Below are 16,330 nucleotides of genomic sequence, written 5' to 3'. Positions count from 1 at the left end.
TGAAACCCTCCCTCCCTGAGAGTGATAAGAAAGAGACAGACAAAGTGACGAAGGAAACACTCATCTATCTGTCAGAGTGCCAGCTCTGCATGTTCAGACCATCTCTCACTCATAAAGATGACATCATACACATACACATACAGTACATACACATTTGAGACACACCGAGGCAAACAGCAGCATCTATATCATAAATAAATGTTACAACAGGAAACTAAAGAAAGAGAGTGTGTGTGTGTGTGTGTGTGTGTGTATGCGTGTGTGTGTGTGTGTGTGTGTGTGTGTGTGTGTGTGTGTGTGTGTGTGAGAGAGAGAGAGATAAACAAAATCTACAGAATAACTAACTAAAGTTTTCAAATATTTGTAGTGGAGTGAAAGTATTGCAAATTGGAAATACTCCAGTAAAAATGCCTCAAAATTGTACTAAAGTATAGGCCTACTGTACTTTTGTAAATGTAGGCCTATTATACTTTACACCACTGCATATGAGCGCTTATAGCAGCCTGTTCGTGTCTCTGTGTTTGTGTCTCTCTTCGTGTAGTGTGTTTGTGTGTGTATGTGTGAGTGAGTGTGTGTGTGGGGCGTGTGCACATAATAATGGTGTAATGTCCTAGTCATGACTTGTGACCAGCACAGCCGGTCCCTGACTCCCTGGGAACGTTTAAATGATGCCGTTATGATGTTGCTTTTGGTGTTGGAGGAGGTGGGATGTGAACACATGATGTTGTGTTGTGTGTGAAGTTGAACCCACGGTCAACTACGCAACAACATGAAGATGTAGCCTAAACACACATCATGCACTATCTAATGATCTAATCTCCTTTTGAACTCTGAATTGTGCGTGTGTGAGGTGGTAATAATTTATGCACATGCTGTTATAAACCCATGTGTAGGCGTCTGAGTGCATGGGTCTGTGTGTGTGTGTGTGTGTGTGTGTGTGCATATGTATGTGTGGTTACGTCATATTCGTGTCCAGACAGTATGTCTATAGAGTCTGTGTTTAGAGCTATTTCACTAATTCTCTATGATCATCTGTTGTTTGGATCTATGTGTGTGTGTGTGTGTGTGTGTGTGTGTGTGTGTGTGTGTGTGTGTGTGTGTGTGTGATGTCATGCACATATACTTGAGTAGAGGTCTGTATTTTAAATCCATTTACTGTCAACAGTGCTGTCATCAGGCTGTAGCCTTTATGTTACATGACACACACTCACACACACATTTCAACTCTTTGAACCCGCCTCAGGGCTAGGTGTATGTGTGTGTGTGTGTGTGTGTGTGTGTGTGTGTGTGTGTGTGTGTGTGTTATCTTATTGGGTGGTGATGATTAGAACTTCCTTTCTGGAGAGACTGTGTGAACAAATGTATGACCATGTGCGTGTCGACTATGGATGTTCTCCAACTCATGTCCTCGCCCATGCATAACCATAGTGATTCAGAGTGACAGCTCGTTGGGCTGAGGTCCAAACCCCACCCTCTTTATCCCCACGGCCTTGTGTGTCATTACACTTATCCCTCTCGTCCCTCTCTCTCGCTCCCATCTCTTTTTATTCTCTTCTTTCATTTTATTAATCTTTCATTTTGAGGGTCTTTTATTAGTGACCGTAGGTCGCAGTTAACTATGAAAACCGGCACATCTTATCCGCATATCTCTGTAGGTCACGCCTGACACTGTGGTTTCCCCTGACACATCACTGTGACATCACAGCTGTGATGTCAGGGGAACCACTCTTAACAGAACTGGTTTGCTGCTCTGACATCACGCTCTGGCTTCACTTTGATGGCACACTAACAGAAACTCTTTTATGCCCATATAAGGAGTTCCCTGGTGTCATCAATATTAAGCCCATATCTAACAGGAGTAGGCCACATTGGCCACATAACACACTAACAGAATCCATATATGGCCAAGACAGATGGCCAAGACAGCCCATCCTATATGTGTGGCTGGTTCTACAGACAGGGATCTCCATGTATGGGCATAAAAGGGTATGATGTCAGATGTCATAGACATCATAGGACTTTCACATAACGAATAACTGAGTAAGCATGTTTGGGCTCTCGCAGCATATCTCCATACAGTGCATGGATCTCCATATATATGGGTACCAGGGGTCTCCATATGGGTAACTGGTCCGATATACATCACTGGCCAGATGGCAAAGAATTGGCGCGACCTCGCCCTTTAGGGCAAGGTCGCATGTCGCCCTGAGGCGTCTTACTAGTTATTGTGTAATGTCTTGATGTGAGAGACAGCAGAGACAACCGTTAATATTGGAGAAAAAACTTGAGGGAGACGGGGAGAGACATATTCAACGATATTCATTATCTGTCTCGCTCAGCCTCCTAGAGGAAACAGAACCTCAACTCTATTTATAGGCATGGGTAGAGAAATGATTCCCTTTAATACCAATAATAATGCTGTATATGGGAGTGGCAGTCCCTCTGACACCGCTTTATTTCATCTGTGAGCTGTGTCAGGACAGCCAGTCCCATATTGGACTCTAGTCACAAGAGGAGCTGCTCCAGCCAGAACCAGAAGCGCTGATCCAATGGTCCTGTGGACAACCATGAGTTTATTTGTAAAGCAACTTTCATAGAGGCTGGATGTATCTCAAGGTGCATTACCCTCCCCTACTTATCCTTATTAGCTAACAAGTTATGTTTGAGTAAAACACCCGTGTTTGCTTGTGATATTGCTGATCTGGGATCTGAACCACACATGTACTGTAGGTCTCAGATTTGAGCTAAATGATTCAATGAAAATCCCTGTGTTAGTGTGACGGTGGGTATTTTGGTATAAACACAGTGCAACATAATATACATCCCATTGAGACAAACAGAAGACATGAGTTGCGTTGGTGGGTCAGCTTGCTACAACTTTAATCCAAAACATCTGCATATTCAATACATCATCTTCATAACCTTACTATCTCTCATATCTCCATATCTTTTAACAAAATAAGTCTAGTAAGCACACCATCTCATAACTTTAATGTTTATTTATTTATTTTACAATTCTCTTTCTCTCTGTCTGTAGTGTATTTCACTGGAACATCAGGAATAATTTGATCTTTTATTTTTTTAAACACAGACAAGACGGATATACATTGACAAAGAGGAGGGTGGTGTGAGTGTGTGTGCCTGGTCTGACCGACACACACGCCTCTTCTCATCGACGGTCTCTCAGACACACACTCTCACACACATACTCGTAAGGACACACACACACACACAGAAGTTCACCGACTCGTTTCACGGCCACATAACTTAAGTTTCCAGCAAGGACGCGTCAACGCGTACACGAGTGGCACTTCCAACAGACCAGGAGTGTGTGTCTGTCTGTGTGTGAACACACCACGCGTGTGTGTGTAAGATTGTGTATTATTTTGTCTACACACATACACAAACTGGTGTTAGTTAAAACAAGAGGCACTTAAAACCCCTTTTGTGCCCCCAAAAAAGGAAATGATACATAAAAGAAATCAAACATTTTTAATTTGGCTTTAATTTCCCCCCTCCCCCAACACACACACCTTTGAATAATGAGGATTGCCATGGCAACTATTTAACATGGCTAATTGACAACAGAGCCATCTTTAAAAAAAAAACGGAACAGAAGAGAACAGACCAGGGCTTCTGTTTCCCCAAAACCACATCTTTAGACGGGCAGGTTGATGGGCTAATCAGGGTTGAGAGGTAATGTCCTGTACCTGTAAGGGCACAGGTTCACCCACTGAAACAGTTAAATGTACATGAAATGTTCTGTCAAAGTGCCCTTGAGCTAGAGGTGAGCGATATGTAAAAATACAATATCACGATATTTTTCCAAGCTGCATCACGAATCCACGATACACGATTTTATCACGATTCTTTTTCACGTTAGTTTTTATGGTTATTTTTCAAGTTACTAGACTCTCTGGGTTTCTTTTGGGAGGTCTAAATTGAACTTTACAAGTATGTAACTCTGACAGTATACAAATGAAACCAAATGGACCTGTTTGTATACTGTCAGAGTTAAGTGGAGACCTTGACATTTTAAAGTTTCAGAACTACTGATTTAGACCAAAATGCAGGTTTAAATGAATTCTGCAATGAATCTGTATTAAACATGATTTTTTAAAAGGCTCCATCAATTGTATCACGATATATACGATATCGCTGAAAAGGCAGCATATCGTGGAGACATTGTATCGTTTCAACGATAATTATCACCATATCGTCCACCCCTACCTTGAGCAAGATACGGAACCACCAATGCCCTTTACCACCTCTCTCTTTGTGACTGTTTAACTAACATGGACTAGACTTCAGTTTGTCTTTGCTCTGTTCTTTACAATGAGGTAAATTGAACTTGGGCTAAAAATTGTGTTCTGAACCAAATACCACCCATTTCTTTAATCATTATTGTTAATATTATGGAGAAACAGAACAGAACAAAGCTAAGTTTCTCATTATAATGTTTACACCAAATCTATTACATTTAATTACAATGGGACATGGATGGTTAAACTTTGTCTAAAGTTTGTTTTAGGAAACAAATAATAGTAATTTAGAAAAAAGTTCCACTATAAACTTACAAGAATCTGTGAATCACAAAAGTAGTATGACGCCCATAAGAAAAGTCAGCACACGAAAGACTGGTTTTCCCAAAACAAAGTTTAGACCGAAGTTCAAGCCAAAACGTCACAGATCAATTTAGGGTTAACACAATCCTGATAGTGTGGGTCCATGACAGTAATGATTGCTGGAAACACAGAACACAACAAAGATGGTATTCCAAAACCACATGTACGCCTCTTCTGAGTTCAATAATTGTCGGTATGATATGTTAATTAGACAAGATGAAAAGTCCAAAGACCAGGAAGGGAAACAGATCCCAGAACGGTGTGTGGTGCCCAGCAAAGACAGAAGAACAAAAAAACACCTGGGTTAGTTTGGGAAGACGTGGCCCAGGATTGGCATGTCAGACAGAGACATGGAAAGCCTGGGATCTTCCCACCAACACTAAACCGATATATAAAACAACAAATCAAGCCCCATAGTGCCCCCTGTAGGTACATAACAACAACTGATTCTATGGTAGAAATTATAACTTTTATATCACACCCCTCATCTCTCTCTCTCTAGAATTATATACAATTACACTTTGTACAATAAAGCAGTGTTGCTCTCCTCACAGCGCAATGTGTGTTTAAGTGCGTGTGTGTGTGTGTGTGTGTGTGTGTGTGTGTGTGTGTGTGTGTGTGTGTGTGTGTGTGTGTGTGTGTGTGTGTGTGTATGATGCAGCCAACATGCTGGCAGGATACACTGTCCACTCCGAAACTCACATGGTGTGCATTACATGTGGTGTGTGTCTGTTATGTGTGAGCGGACGCACACACACCCATGCGTGAATGTGTGAGTGTTTTAAGTGGAGCTGCTCTTGGAGAGGTTTGGGTAGAGGACCGCTGCAGTCACAGCAGCCATCACCACCACCACCGGCATCCAGGGGCTCCAGGCGCTCTGTCAGACAGAAAACAAAAGAGAAAGGCACGAGTTAAGTGCATGTTATATTTTCATATCAAGAGTGACATTCCGATATAGAAAGAGCAAAGTAAACGACCAGTGACAAATTAAAGGAAAAAGAAAGGAGGGAATGCAGTCATTGAAGCAATGACATGAATACAAGTTGAATGAGATGAAATGAAGGGTCGTCCTGCAGGGAGAGATAGATGATGCACAAGGCAAACGTATTGAAATTAACTTAAAGAATGAATACGGAGAAGAAGAAATGGGTAGGACAGATTTAAAATAAATCTGTAGTTCAGTTAAAGTAGAACCGAACAGAAGTGAATGAAGTTAGTGGAAGCAACGGGGTCTTCTCTGTGGAGATGGTCAGACAGGCAGTAGTTTTTTTAATTAATTTGTTATCGCACAATTTTGTAACCCATTTTTCAGCCAGTGCCAATTGCCTTAACTGTAATCCTGGCGCTACTCTCCCTCTGCCAAACAGGGGAGAGCCCAGAACTGAACTCATACTTCCTTCAATGCGGGGAGGCAGTATAGAGACCAGGATTACTGCATGTTTTCTGTGAGAGTACCTACCCTACGGACCATGACAGTTGAGGTAGATGACTCCCCGGCTCTGGGGTGTCTGTAAAAAGGTTTTGGGATTTTTTTAGGGAATCCTTCCGTGTGCGCCGCAGAAACAGGGAGTTCGGTAGGCCAATCAGATGCGGGACTCCCTCTTTCCCAGAGGCATTACTTTGGCAATGTAAACTTGTTTCCTCATGCCTATAAACTCCTTTGAATATAAGTCCCGGAAAAGAGGCACTGTGATTGGCCTGTAGTCACTTTGAGCGTGCATTCGACACTTCCGCCAATACCTTTTTACAGGTGGCTCCAAAGAGCTGCAGAAAGGCCCTTTCGCCAACCCCACCCAGGGTATGGGCACTAGAGAACACGCCCCCAGCGCAAATCAAACCCTGGACCTTCTAGCTGTGAGGCGACAGCGCTATCGACTGCGCCACCATGCACTCAAAGGGGAACATTTTTCAGATACTATGAAATGTTTCACCGTAAAGGTTTTTCAGAAACATGGCAGACATACTTCTCTTTTCTCACCATTGTCAGCAATGTTAAGAAGACAACTTTCTGTCGTCTTCGATGTCTGTGAATACTTATTTTGTGGTTCAAAAGTAGTGTATAAAATGGTCCCGGTGTCAAACTTATTCCTATTGTGCTGCGTACATTTTCTTTGTTTGTGGTTTATAAACAGCCAAGAATTATCATAAGCATTTTCTTTAGTGTAAGTACGTCTGCCAAATATATGAAAAAGGGTATTTTCTTTAAAAGAAAAGCATTTTAACTTTCCCTTCAATTCAGCTTGTAGCTGACAAGCTACCTACTAAGTGGACACCAGCTAGCTAGATAGCAATAGCAGACAACAGAAAATGAAGAAAATAAAATATTTCTGAAACCAGTTGATTTGGCAAGCATGTTGGTTTACATGTTAGTGGAACACCAACTTTAGTACATGTGTAATGTGTACATGAGCTGGAAAAACAAGACTAGACCAGCCAGGTTCAGCCCGAATCTTGGACAGAACGAGCCGATTATGATTTATAATATCTTTTGAATATGTTCTCTTCCTTTGGCAGGACTAGGAAACTAGAAGTTGAGTCATTCTTTTGACAATTAATCAAATATGACATGTGGATGTGATGGTGTTTAAGGACTTTTCTGCTTGACCTGACTTCTCTGCAGGTGCAGTTATGAGTTAAGTTCTGCCTCTAGCTGTACAGCAGTAATAAAGCAATGGGTTGGTATGTTGGACACAGCAGCAAAACTAACAAATGGACTGAAAGGTGGGCAAATAAAAATGGATAACCCATCACAGGAACACTGGCTGTTATTGTTTTTTTTTTTTTTTTTTTTTTTATCGCCATTTTATTTTGTCTGTTTTGTCAGTGCACTGGATACAGTCTATGTGGTTCTCCAAATAAAATACTTTATTTTTAACGCTAGATTTTAAAGTTAAATATGGCTGTCATTGGTCAAAATTGTCACATTGTCAGCAGAATACTGCTGCAGTAGAGACAAACAGAAAGCCTACTACTGAGAAAGTGCCAGGACTCTGGGGTAAGGGAAGAACAGTGTATTGCAATGGTCTATGAGAGACATTGAAAAATACAGTTTTTTCACTGGTTGACGACCGAGGCCATAGTTATTTGTTTGTGTGGTCTAATGAAGATTCCCATATGTTAGATTTATCGTTTTTAATGTGACTTTTCTGTCATCTCAATACACAACCACAATATACTATACTGTTAGCATTTCAGGTAACTCATTTGAGTGGCAAAATAAATATAAAACACAATCTATCTATAATCAATATATGTTGATTAGGAAACACCATGAATTTGGAATATTTTTTATTCAAATCAATATTGTCTCGAGTTCAATGTAGGAGGGAGAATTACAGTGGATTCCTAAGGGCCCTAAATGGGTTCCATCTTTACACCATAGTTGTGGCGCTGTCTCAATTGTAGGTGAATGTGCCGTGTCTCGCTATATTACTACATAGCACTCAGTTACAGGCTGAGTGCAGTAGTTTACCACCCTCAAACTAGTGGCCCTAAAGTCAATGCCAGTGCACATTTCGGTCAGTTGAGACTTTATAGGTCACCTCGCCCCAAGGGGACCAGCAATGTTTAAACTTTATGACTCCAAACTCAAACAGCAGTAATGAGTCATAGGTCATAATTAGTAATGATTCTTTATAAATAAACAGGAGAGAAAACTCATTCTGTTTTTTTCAAAGTAACTGGAATCTAACATTAATTTGTTCTACAAGCGCACATTTGACCATAATCTTATAATGAACAATTCCCTTTTAAGTGGTTGTGACATTTGGGCAAGTAGAACATGATCTGTACTTGTCCGACGGGCAACTGCCTCCGAGACCTTAGTGTCAACCAACCCCTGTGGTGTAATGTTAATGGGAGGTATGGAAGGTAGCCCCTTACGTTTAAGACCAGTGTGTAGTGTTAGCCACAGACTTGTATGAAAACAGAGTTGACATGCAGGCAGGCAGGCAAGACAGACAGGCAGGCAGGCATGCTTTAGTAGTGAGTACTGTTTCCACCAGAAGATACACAATCGGAGCGACCACGATGAAGGTGATAATGATGATGATGATGCTGATATTGAAGACAACGAAGAAGGGTGTTGAAGCAAAATGTTGGAGGAGACAACATCGTCTCAGCCAATCAGTAGTAACGACAAGATATGTGTTCTTTTAAATGACCTCATCAGTTCTTCATAATAATGAGATTAAAAGGAAAAACAAATATATAACCGAATTTTAGAAGTCCAGTTCTAGACACTGGGCAATGGTTACCATGGTAGATCAAGAACCCCATATTACGTCAGTAACCACAGTGGTTCTAGAACGATGACGGTCCCACATATTCACAATGTCTGATCACCGATCACCATCGCTCTCTACAATGTTGTCATTCTCTCATCCCACACACGGACAGATGATGGAGTGACAGACCACAGACAGACAGATATGACAGATGGATCGGATAGACCGACAGAGAAGGAGAGAAAGACATGGAAAGACAGACCGTCAGACAGACAGACAGACAGACAGACAGACAACGGTGAAGTTGTTCTTGCGGTTGTATAGCTACCTTTCTACCACAACTGACTGTAACAGCAGTACAGCAGAGCCAGGACAAGGCCTATGAATATGGCTTGAACAGGCTGCAGAATGGGTGGCTACAGGTAGGAGAGAGGGAGGGAGGGAGGGAGGAGGGAAAACAAGATCATCAGCCTAGGCAAAATAATAATAATAATCAATGAAAAACCCAACATGGAGCATGGAGCAGCTACAGCCAGGGAGAGGGAGGGAGGGGGAGAGATTGGAGAGATATTATACTTGCTCTATATCCATTTAACATATTGATCAGTTATATTTAAACTGTTCTAGATCTGTCAAACATATTTGTTCTATATACCATATATTCAAATATAAATGTCTTGAAATCATATCTATTCTGTTCTAGATCGATTGAACTTGTTCGTAATTGTTCCACGTTTAATAAACGTCTTTGTTCTAGATCTATTTATATTCTTTCTACATCTATGAACTACATTTGTTGTAGATCAATTCAACTCCTATTTGTTTAGGATCTATTAAACCTATAATATCTAATGCATTCAACTTATATTTGTTGTACATCTATTATAAGAAGATAGAACCTGGTCGATATGACTATGGTACACAGCACATACAACCACTGTAGGCTAGTAGACAAAGTAAAGACTAAAAGGAGAGGCGAGTAGAGGACTTCTAAGTAGACACAAAGAAAGCAAGACGAGAAAGACACCATACTGTCTTATTGATCAGAAAGGTCTTATTGATCAGCTTAAAGATCAGCTAAGATTAAAAGTCAGTGGACAGCGACAGCAAATACAGACCCAGGACATGTTCATGCCAAGTTGATACGTTTTCATTAAGCTGTCTTTTGACTCCCTTAGACTAGAGAAACCAGCTGTGTGTGCGCGCGCGTGTGTGTGTGTGTGTGTGTGTGTGTGTGTGTGTGTGTGTGTGTGTGTGTGTGTGTGTGTGTGTGTGTGTGTGTGTGTGTGTGTGTGTGTGTGTGTGTGAGAGAGAGAGAGAGAGAGACAGATGAAGGGTATAATTTATTTTACGCAAAATTGGGAGATAAATGATAAATAATGTAGAAACAAAATAGCAATGTCTAATCTAATCTAATATTCAATTAGGAATTTCGTTCCGAAAGAAACCGCCATGCTCTCTTCTTTTCCCATCCTCTCTAAACTACATTCCCTCCCTCCCTCCCTCCATCCATCCATCTGCCGTCACCTGTCACTCAAACCCTGACGGATGGATGGATCCATCCAGAGAGGAGGAGAGAAACTGCAGAGTACACACACTTTAAACATCTTACATCAGAGAGTGTGTTTGTGTGTGTGTGTCTTACATTAGTCTTGTCCTGTAGTATCTTCAGGCTGTGTTGACATTGTTGTAGTTCATGGTGAATGTTGTGTTTCTCCTGCTCCGTTTTCTCATAGCGTTGACGCAGGTCCGACAGCTGCTCCCGTGTGTCCTCATACTGACAGACACACAAGCGTTTTCAAAAATGTGTGTTGGACCTTTGTTCATTTCACTGTATTTGTTTAACCTCAGGGGTCTTCAACAGGGGGCCCGGGACCCTTAGGGGGTCCTCAGAGTTACTGCAGGGGGTCCTCCAAATCCTCCAATCAGTTTTATATTAACAACTTGAACCCTAGTGTCCATATTCTGAGAACTGTAGCCAAAAACAGCAGATCTACAAGCTCACAACGCCGGTTTGGTGTAGAGGGGAAAAAGAGCAAACTAAGTACAGAGTAAAAGGTCAAATTTATTAGGTAATGACGGCTCAAGTGGTTAAATATCTGAAAACACAAATTGACATGAATCCAAAATACACTGATGATTGTGCTGTCAAACGACGAAACTATATGGAATCTATGAAAAGGTTGTGGGGGTCCCTGCTTCATCTCTCTCTCAACTAAGGGGTCCTTGGCCTGAAAACGTTGAAGACCCCTGGTTTAACTTATTGTGTGTGCGCGCGTGTGAGTGTGTGTACCTCTCTCTGCAGGCTGTGTGTTCGTTGCGTAGCCTGGTCTAGCTGCGTCCTCAGGTTGGTGGCATCCTGCTGGTGTTTGTTCTCCAGAGAACCCAGTCTGTCCTGCAGAACCCCCTCCCTCTTCTCCAGAACCTCCAGGCTGCTGCTCAGGACCTGACTCTGTTCCCTGGTACTGGAACCATAACAACACCACTGTTAGGAACCATAATACAACACTATTACAACTAGAACAACAAAGAACAGCAGAACAGTAAAAAGATTGCGTCGTGCCGGCGTCAAAAAATGTACCGGGGGGAATTTGGGTGTCTGGCGTCAACGTCGGCAGTGGAGCACCCTTCATTGATTTAAGGGAGCGTTCACAGCGTTGACGCCGACACGATGCTCGACAGCTCCGGTGGAGCCGGGGGTTTAGGTGGTACGTTCCCTATAAAGTGTTAACGTGTGTATTTTTTATAGCAGTGTTTCTCAAACATTTACATTTCAAGGTCTCCTCTTAACTCTGACAGAACGGGTCCATTTGGTTCCATTTGTACACTGTCAGAGTTACATATGTGTAAGGGTCAATTTAGACCCCCCCTAAAGGAACCCAGAGTCCCTGGAATCCACTTTGAGAACCACTGCTTTATAGAATAGTTTTAAATGAGTGTACTGTAGCTGGGGGTCCTTGAATTTTAAGTCATACTGTGAACCATTCCTTTTAAGAAGTATTTTCTTTTAAGCCGTCATTGTGTTATGTTATAAAGAAGGTAAAATACAGTGATTTACAGCTCTGTGTTGCAGCAATGTACAAAACACTGATGTTGGCGTACAGAGCAAATGTATGGCACCCCCATATCTTCAAGGTCTGATCCAACCCTACACCCCCCCCCCCCTCTCCCGCTCACTCAGATCTAAAGACCGCTTCTTGGTCTTCCTGAGCACCCACAGTTGTGTCCTCACACAGAAAGGGAAGGAAGGTGATGAATGGAGGCTTTAAGACCAAACCCACAAATATGATCTCTGAGAACTAGTTGAAAAATTACACTCGCCACACACACACACACACACACACACACACACACACCAACAATCCTTTCATCAGCTTCTCTCTCCGTCAGCCCTTCTGTCCACCCACTGCTCCCACCCTTTCATCATTCAATTTGTGTCCGTCTCTCCCCCTGTCAGCTCTTTACCTTCATCTGTCTGCCCTGCTACCTCTCTTTTATCTCGCTCACCCTGTCAGCTCTTCACCTCTCTCTCTCTCTCTCCCTCTCCCTCTCTCTGCTCTGAGAGAGAGAGAGTCTGTCCACATGGTATTATTTTTAGAGGCGGAGCAGAACAGCTGAGAGGGACGCAGTGTAGGAGTGTCAGTGTGTATCGTGTTGTAGTCCAATTTCAATTCAGTACCTTGAAATACCTAATTTCCAAAGCATTATATACAGCTGGCGACATCCGTCCCCCAATGTTGAAACGACGGACAAAAATACAGGGTCATGTTTTAACAGATTTACTGCCATAGAGAAATAACTCATAAATCATAATTTCAGGGTTTTCAGTGATTAACTGATTATGCTAGAGGGCGCACTTCGCCAACGTATGAATGGTGCTAGGTTTATAGGAGATTTTTTGCTCCATTCACTTCCAGGTTATTCGATTTGGAAAAATCCATTATCTTGGATTCTTTTCCCAGATTGAGTTTTTGGTCAAAACAAGCTTTTTTTCTACAGACCCACAATTAAGGAATCATCATCGCGGATAGTGGATAGTTTTTCTTTTCTGGGTGAAAGAAAATACATTGTCTGCCTGGCCATGTGCTCTTTTTGCAAAACACATTTTTGGACACTGCTCCTACAGGTTTTGGCCTAAAATCACGCAAAGCGCTACACAATATCTCTAAAGTCATGTCATCAACATGGATCTGTCCCATTTCCCATATTCCCTCCTGATTGGCTACGACTGCCTTCTAAGGTTTGTGTATGCGACGTGATGGTCGCTTATCTCCCGATTAGGGAATCTTACTGGTTTACATCCTGGCCACATGGTGCGTTTCTGTTGCCGGCGGGGGAAAAAAGTTAAAACACTGAAAAACCCAGGCAGAGGCGGATGAATTAGATGTGTTAAATCCTTTTTCAAACGGAGAGAGCATTCGTTCGTTCGCTAGCGAGGAGTTAACCGCCGGTTGTGTGTGTGTGTGTGTGTGTACCTGTCTAGCTCTGTCTCCAGGGTCTGGAGTCTGTCCAGCAGTGTTGTCCTCTCCCCTCTCAGACCTTCACAGTCCTGCTGCAGACACACACACTGCTTCTGTAGAGACTCACACTCCACTGCACACACAGAAAGAAATAAGGAGGGTTATTTTATCTTTTCAACATTTTGTTACAGTTGGCATTAATAGGATTATTTATTTTCAATAATGCATTCATGCCTTCAAGGGAGAAAAATTTACTGTAAAATTGGCTAAACTCTGAAGCGAGAGGGAAGTCATTGTTCATTTATACAGTATATCTGCTTGGGGGATTCGAATGTTCTCAGTTTGAAATAAATTACCAACAGATGTGCAACACTGTCACACACATTTGTACTTCCTGTTGTTGTATACATTGTGTCCCTTTCTTTTAGCCCTGCCAAGAGCCCAAAATAATTCTTGGCGAAAATAAGCTCTGCAAATAAAAGTTAATGATACTGTACTTAAAAATGTACTTCCGCAAAATAATCTCCACTCCTTAATGATTTTGAGGATTAAATGCAATCATTCACCAAGTGAAAATCTAACATTATGCGGTGAATGAACAAACTACACAATGGTCGACTCGTATACAGTATATTCAATGTCACCACCATGTGTTCGGCATGATGACGTGTAATGTGACAACAATGTCTGTGGTTTCACTTAATTAGCAACTGCTTTTTAAGACCCATAAAATCTTTTAAATGCACGAGTAGGGTACTTACTTTTTTATGTTGTAAAAAACCCATGTAAACCACAGACTTTAGTTCAGGCATTTAACCAAAAACCCAATAAAACAAACCCATATACTTTGAGAGAACCAGGAAGTGCAAAATGCCAACTCGTTTCCGGGTTTTGGGACTACAAACTCAGGCGATATGGAGATTCTATTCTACATGGAGTAAATATTGCGAATTTGCGACTTTAATATCTATACTATAATTTTGCGAATGTCTGAGTGAGTGAGTGAGTGAGTGAGTGAGTGAGTGAGTGTCTGTCTGTCTGTCTGAAACAGCGTTTCTCCTCAGTGGCTGGAGCAATTGATCTGAAATCGCATCACCATTAGCATATGAACACACCTAACATAACTGTGAAGCCCGTTTGTCACTTTCACAAATCATATACTGTATATTAGCATTTTTATGGTGTATCTACTACTGGTGTATCTGCATCTAGCATGAGGCACATCTATTCTGCATCTAGCATGAGGCAACATGTTTAACCAGCTCTCTCTGTGTGTGTGTGTGTGTGTGTGTGTGTGTGTGTGTGTGTGTGTGTGTGTGTGTGTGTGTGTGTGTGCGCAGGCAGGCAGGCGGGTGTGTGCGCAGGCGGGTGGGGGGGGGGGGGGGGGGTAGCCATTAAACGAAACGGGTATTTCTTACATTGATGCTCCTACATATTATCATGCAAGCACCAGTTAAAGTTACTTTCCATCCCTCATATACTGTATGCACAGTGCACATCCCATAACCCACACACTGCACATAATTTTGGAGCTCATATCTTTGAACGGGTAAGGGCTAGTATTTTTAATATAGCTGTTATGTGTATTTCTATAATTATTATTAATATGAAACCTCCTTTAATACATACACACAAACAGACACTTTCTTACCCTGTAGCTGGCTGGCTTTTTGATGGTGTTGCGTGTGTTGTGTGAGCGTGTGTTGCAGTGTGTTGATCTCTTGTTCATATTTATCTGCAGTGCTGTGCCAGTGCTCCAGCTCAGAACGAACTGTTCCCAGGTTAGTATGCAGGGAGGCCATCTCCCTCTCTCTTTCTGTTGTGGCAGATTCCATGGCATGACGTAGGACAAGGACCTAGATTGTGCACATTAACACAGGGACATCATCAACATTAAAACGGTGACATCGTTATTAAATATAAATAATCCACTGTTTTTCCAATCTCATGCGATCCAATCTTATGTCGCTGTCTTAATCTCTATAGCAGTGGTTCTCAAACGTTTTAAAGCCCTACATCATCATACAAAAGTGTCAGACAAAAGGAGTGAAAATATCAGATCCACAAGCACACAACACCTCACATAGATCGGCTATTTTCCCTATTTTAAATCGTTTTTAAAATAAGAGCAAAAAAGGAAAGTTTTGGACATACAAGGTTTCCACCCGACAATAGCGACATACAGTATATGTGTGTATGGTGTGTGTGTGTGTGTGTGTGTGTGTGTGTGTGTGTGTGTGTGTGTGTGTGTGTGTGTGTGTACCTCTTCCTGTGCAGAGTACAGCTCCTCTCTGGTGTAGCTGATGGAGTTCTCTCTCTGCTCTCTGAGAGCCTCCATATCCGCCTGCAGCTTAGCTAGCTGGGCTGGAATGAACAAACCACAATCACACATACACATGAAACACATCATCTGTTCTTCACTTTGGAACAAATTATTTTAAATTTCGTTTTTATCCCCCTGTAAACTTAAAGCTATACTGTGTAAGTTGCTCAACTGGTGGTCTGTAGCAGTATAGCAAACCGCGGTCGCGTTTGCTTTTTTCGTCCGTTTTTCGCTCGCGGACCGGGCCGTCAGACCACCGCGTCCGCCTCGCCTCGCCGAGACGCTTTCAACGAGGTCTCCCGTGTCCTTCTACGAGCAGCGGTTGGGTAGTTACATGCTAGACTCCTCCAGTGTAAACACTGCAGTGTACTTCCTGAAGGCGTGTTTCCTAAACCCACCAGAGAGCCCGGCAGTGTATGTTCTGCGCTGTGATTGGCCGGCAGTGTATAACCCTCGCTGTGATTGGCCGGTAGTGTGATGACGCAATTTTTCTGCGAAAACCGGTCCCGGGCAGGGATCATAGAAAACATATAAAGAGAAGGCTTTAGAAGCTGAAAATAACGGAGTGGGGGTTCTAAAACTTTAGCGATTTAACAGCTAGGACCATTTTAAGATTTGTTTTATAAAAAAAGTTACATGGTATAACTTTAACTATATGCACACCGTCCTTGTTGAAAATAGTGAAATGGTTTCCTG

At 42.1% G+C, this 16,330-nt stretch overlaps 1 protein-coding gene across 3 annotated transcripts in view; it reads right to left on the bottom strand.

The window, feature by feature from the left end:
• Window positions 1-2,855: 2,855 nt before the first annotated feature.
• Window positions 2,856-16,330, bottom strand: part of slmapa (sarcolemma associated protein a) — a 60,000-nt gene continuing 46,525 nt past the window's right edge. For all 3 annotated transcript variants that reach the window (XM_080729176.1, XM_080729177.1, XM_080729178.1), the window contains 7 exons: window positions 15,575-15,675; window positions 14,963-15,167; window positions 13,327-13,444; window positions 11,145-11,316; window positions 10,497-10,628; window positions 9,180-9,267; window positions 2,856-5,502 (listed from right to left, as the gene is read on the bottom strand). In XM_080729176.1, the coding sequence (XP_080585302.1) occupies window positions 9,184-9,267; window positions 10,497-10,628; window positions 11,145-11,316; window positions 13,327-13,444; window positions 14,963-15,167; window positions 15,575-15,675 (812 nt within the window). In that variant the 3' untranslated portion in view covers window positions 2,856-5,502; window positions 9,180-9,183. The remainder of the gene's footprint in view (window positions 5,503-9,179; window positions 9,268-10,496; window positions 10,629-11,144; window positions 11,317-13,326; window positions 13,445-14,962; window positions 15,168-15,574; window positions 15,676-16,330) is intronic.

This window comes from Nannobrachium achirus (assembly GCF_963921795.1).
Source record: "Nannobrachium achirus genome assembly, chromosome: 6".
Taxonomy (NCBI): domain Eukaryota; kingdom Metazoa; phylum Chordata; class Actinopteri; order Myctophiformes; family Myctophidae; genus Nannobrachium; species Nannobrachium achirus.
This window is presented reverse-complemented; position numbering and strand designations above follow the sequence as displayed.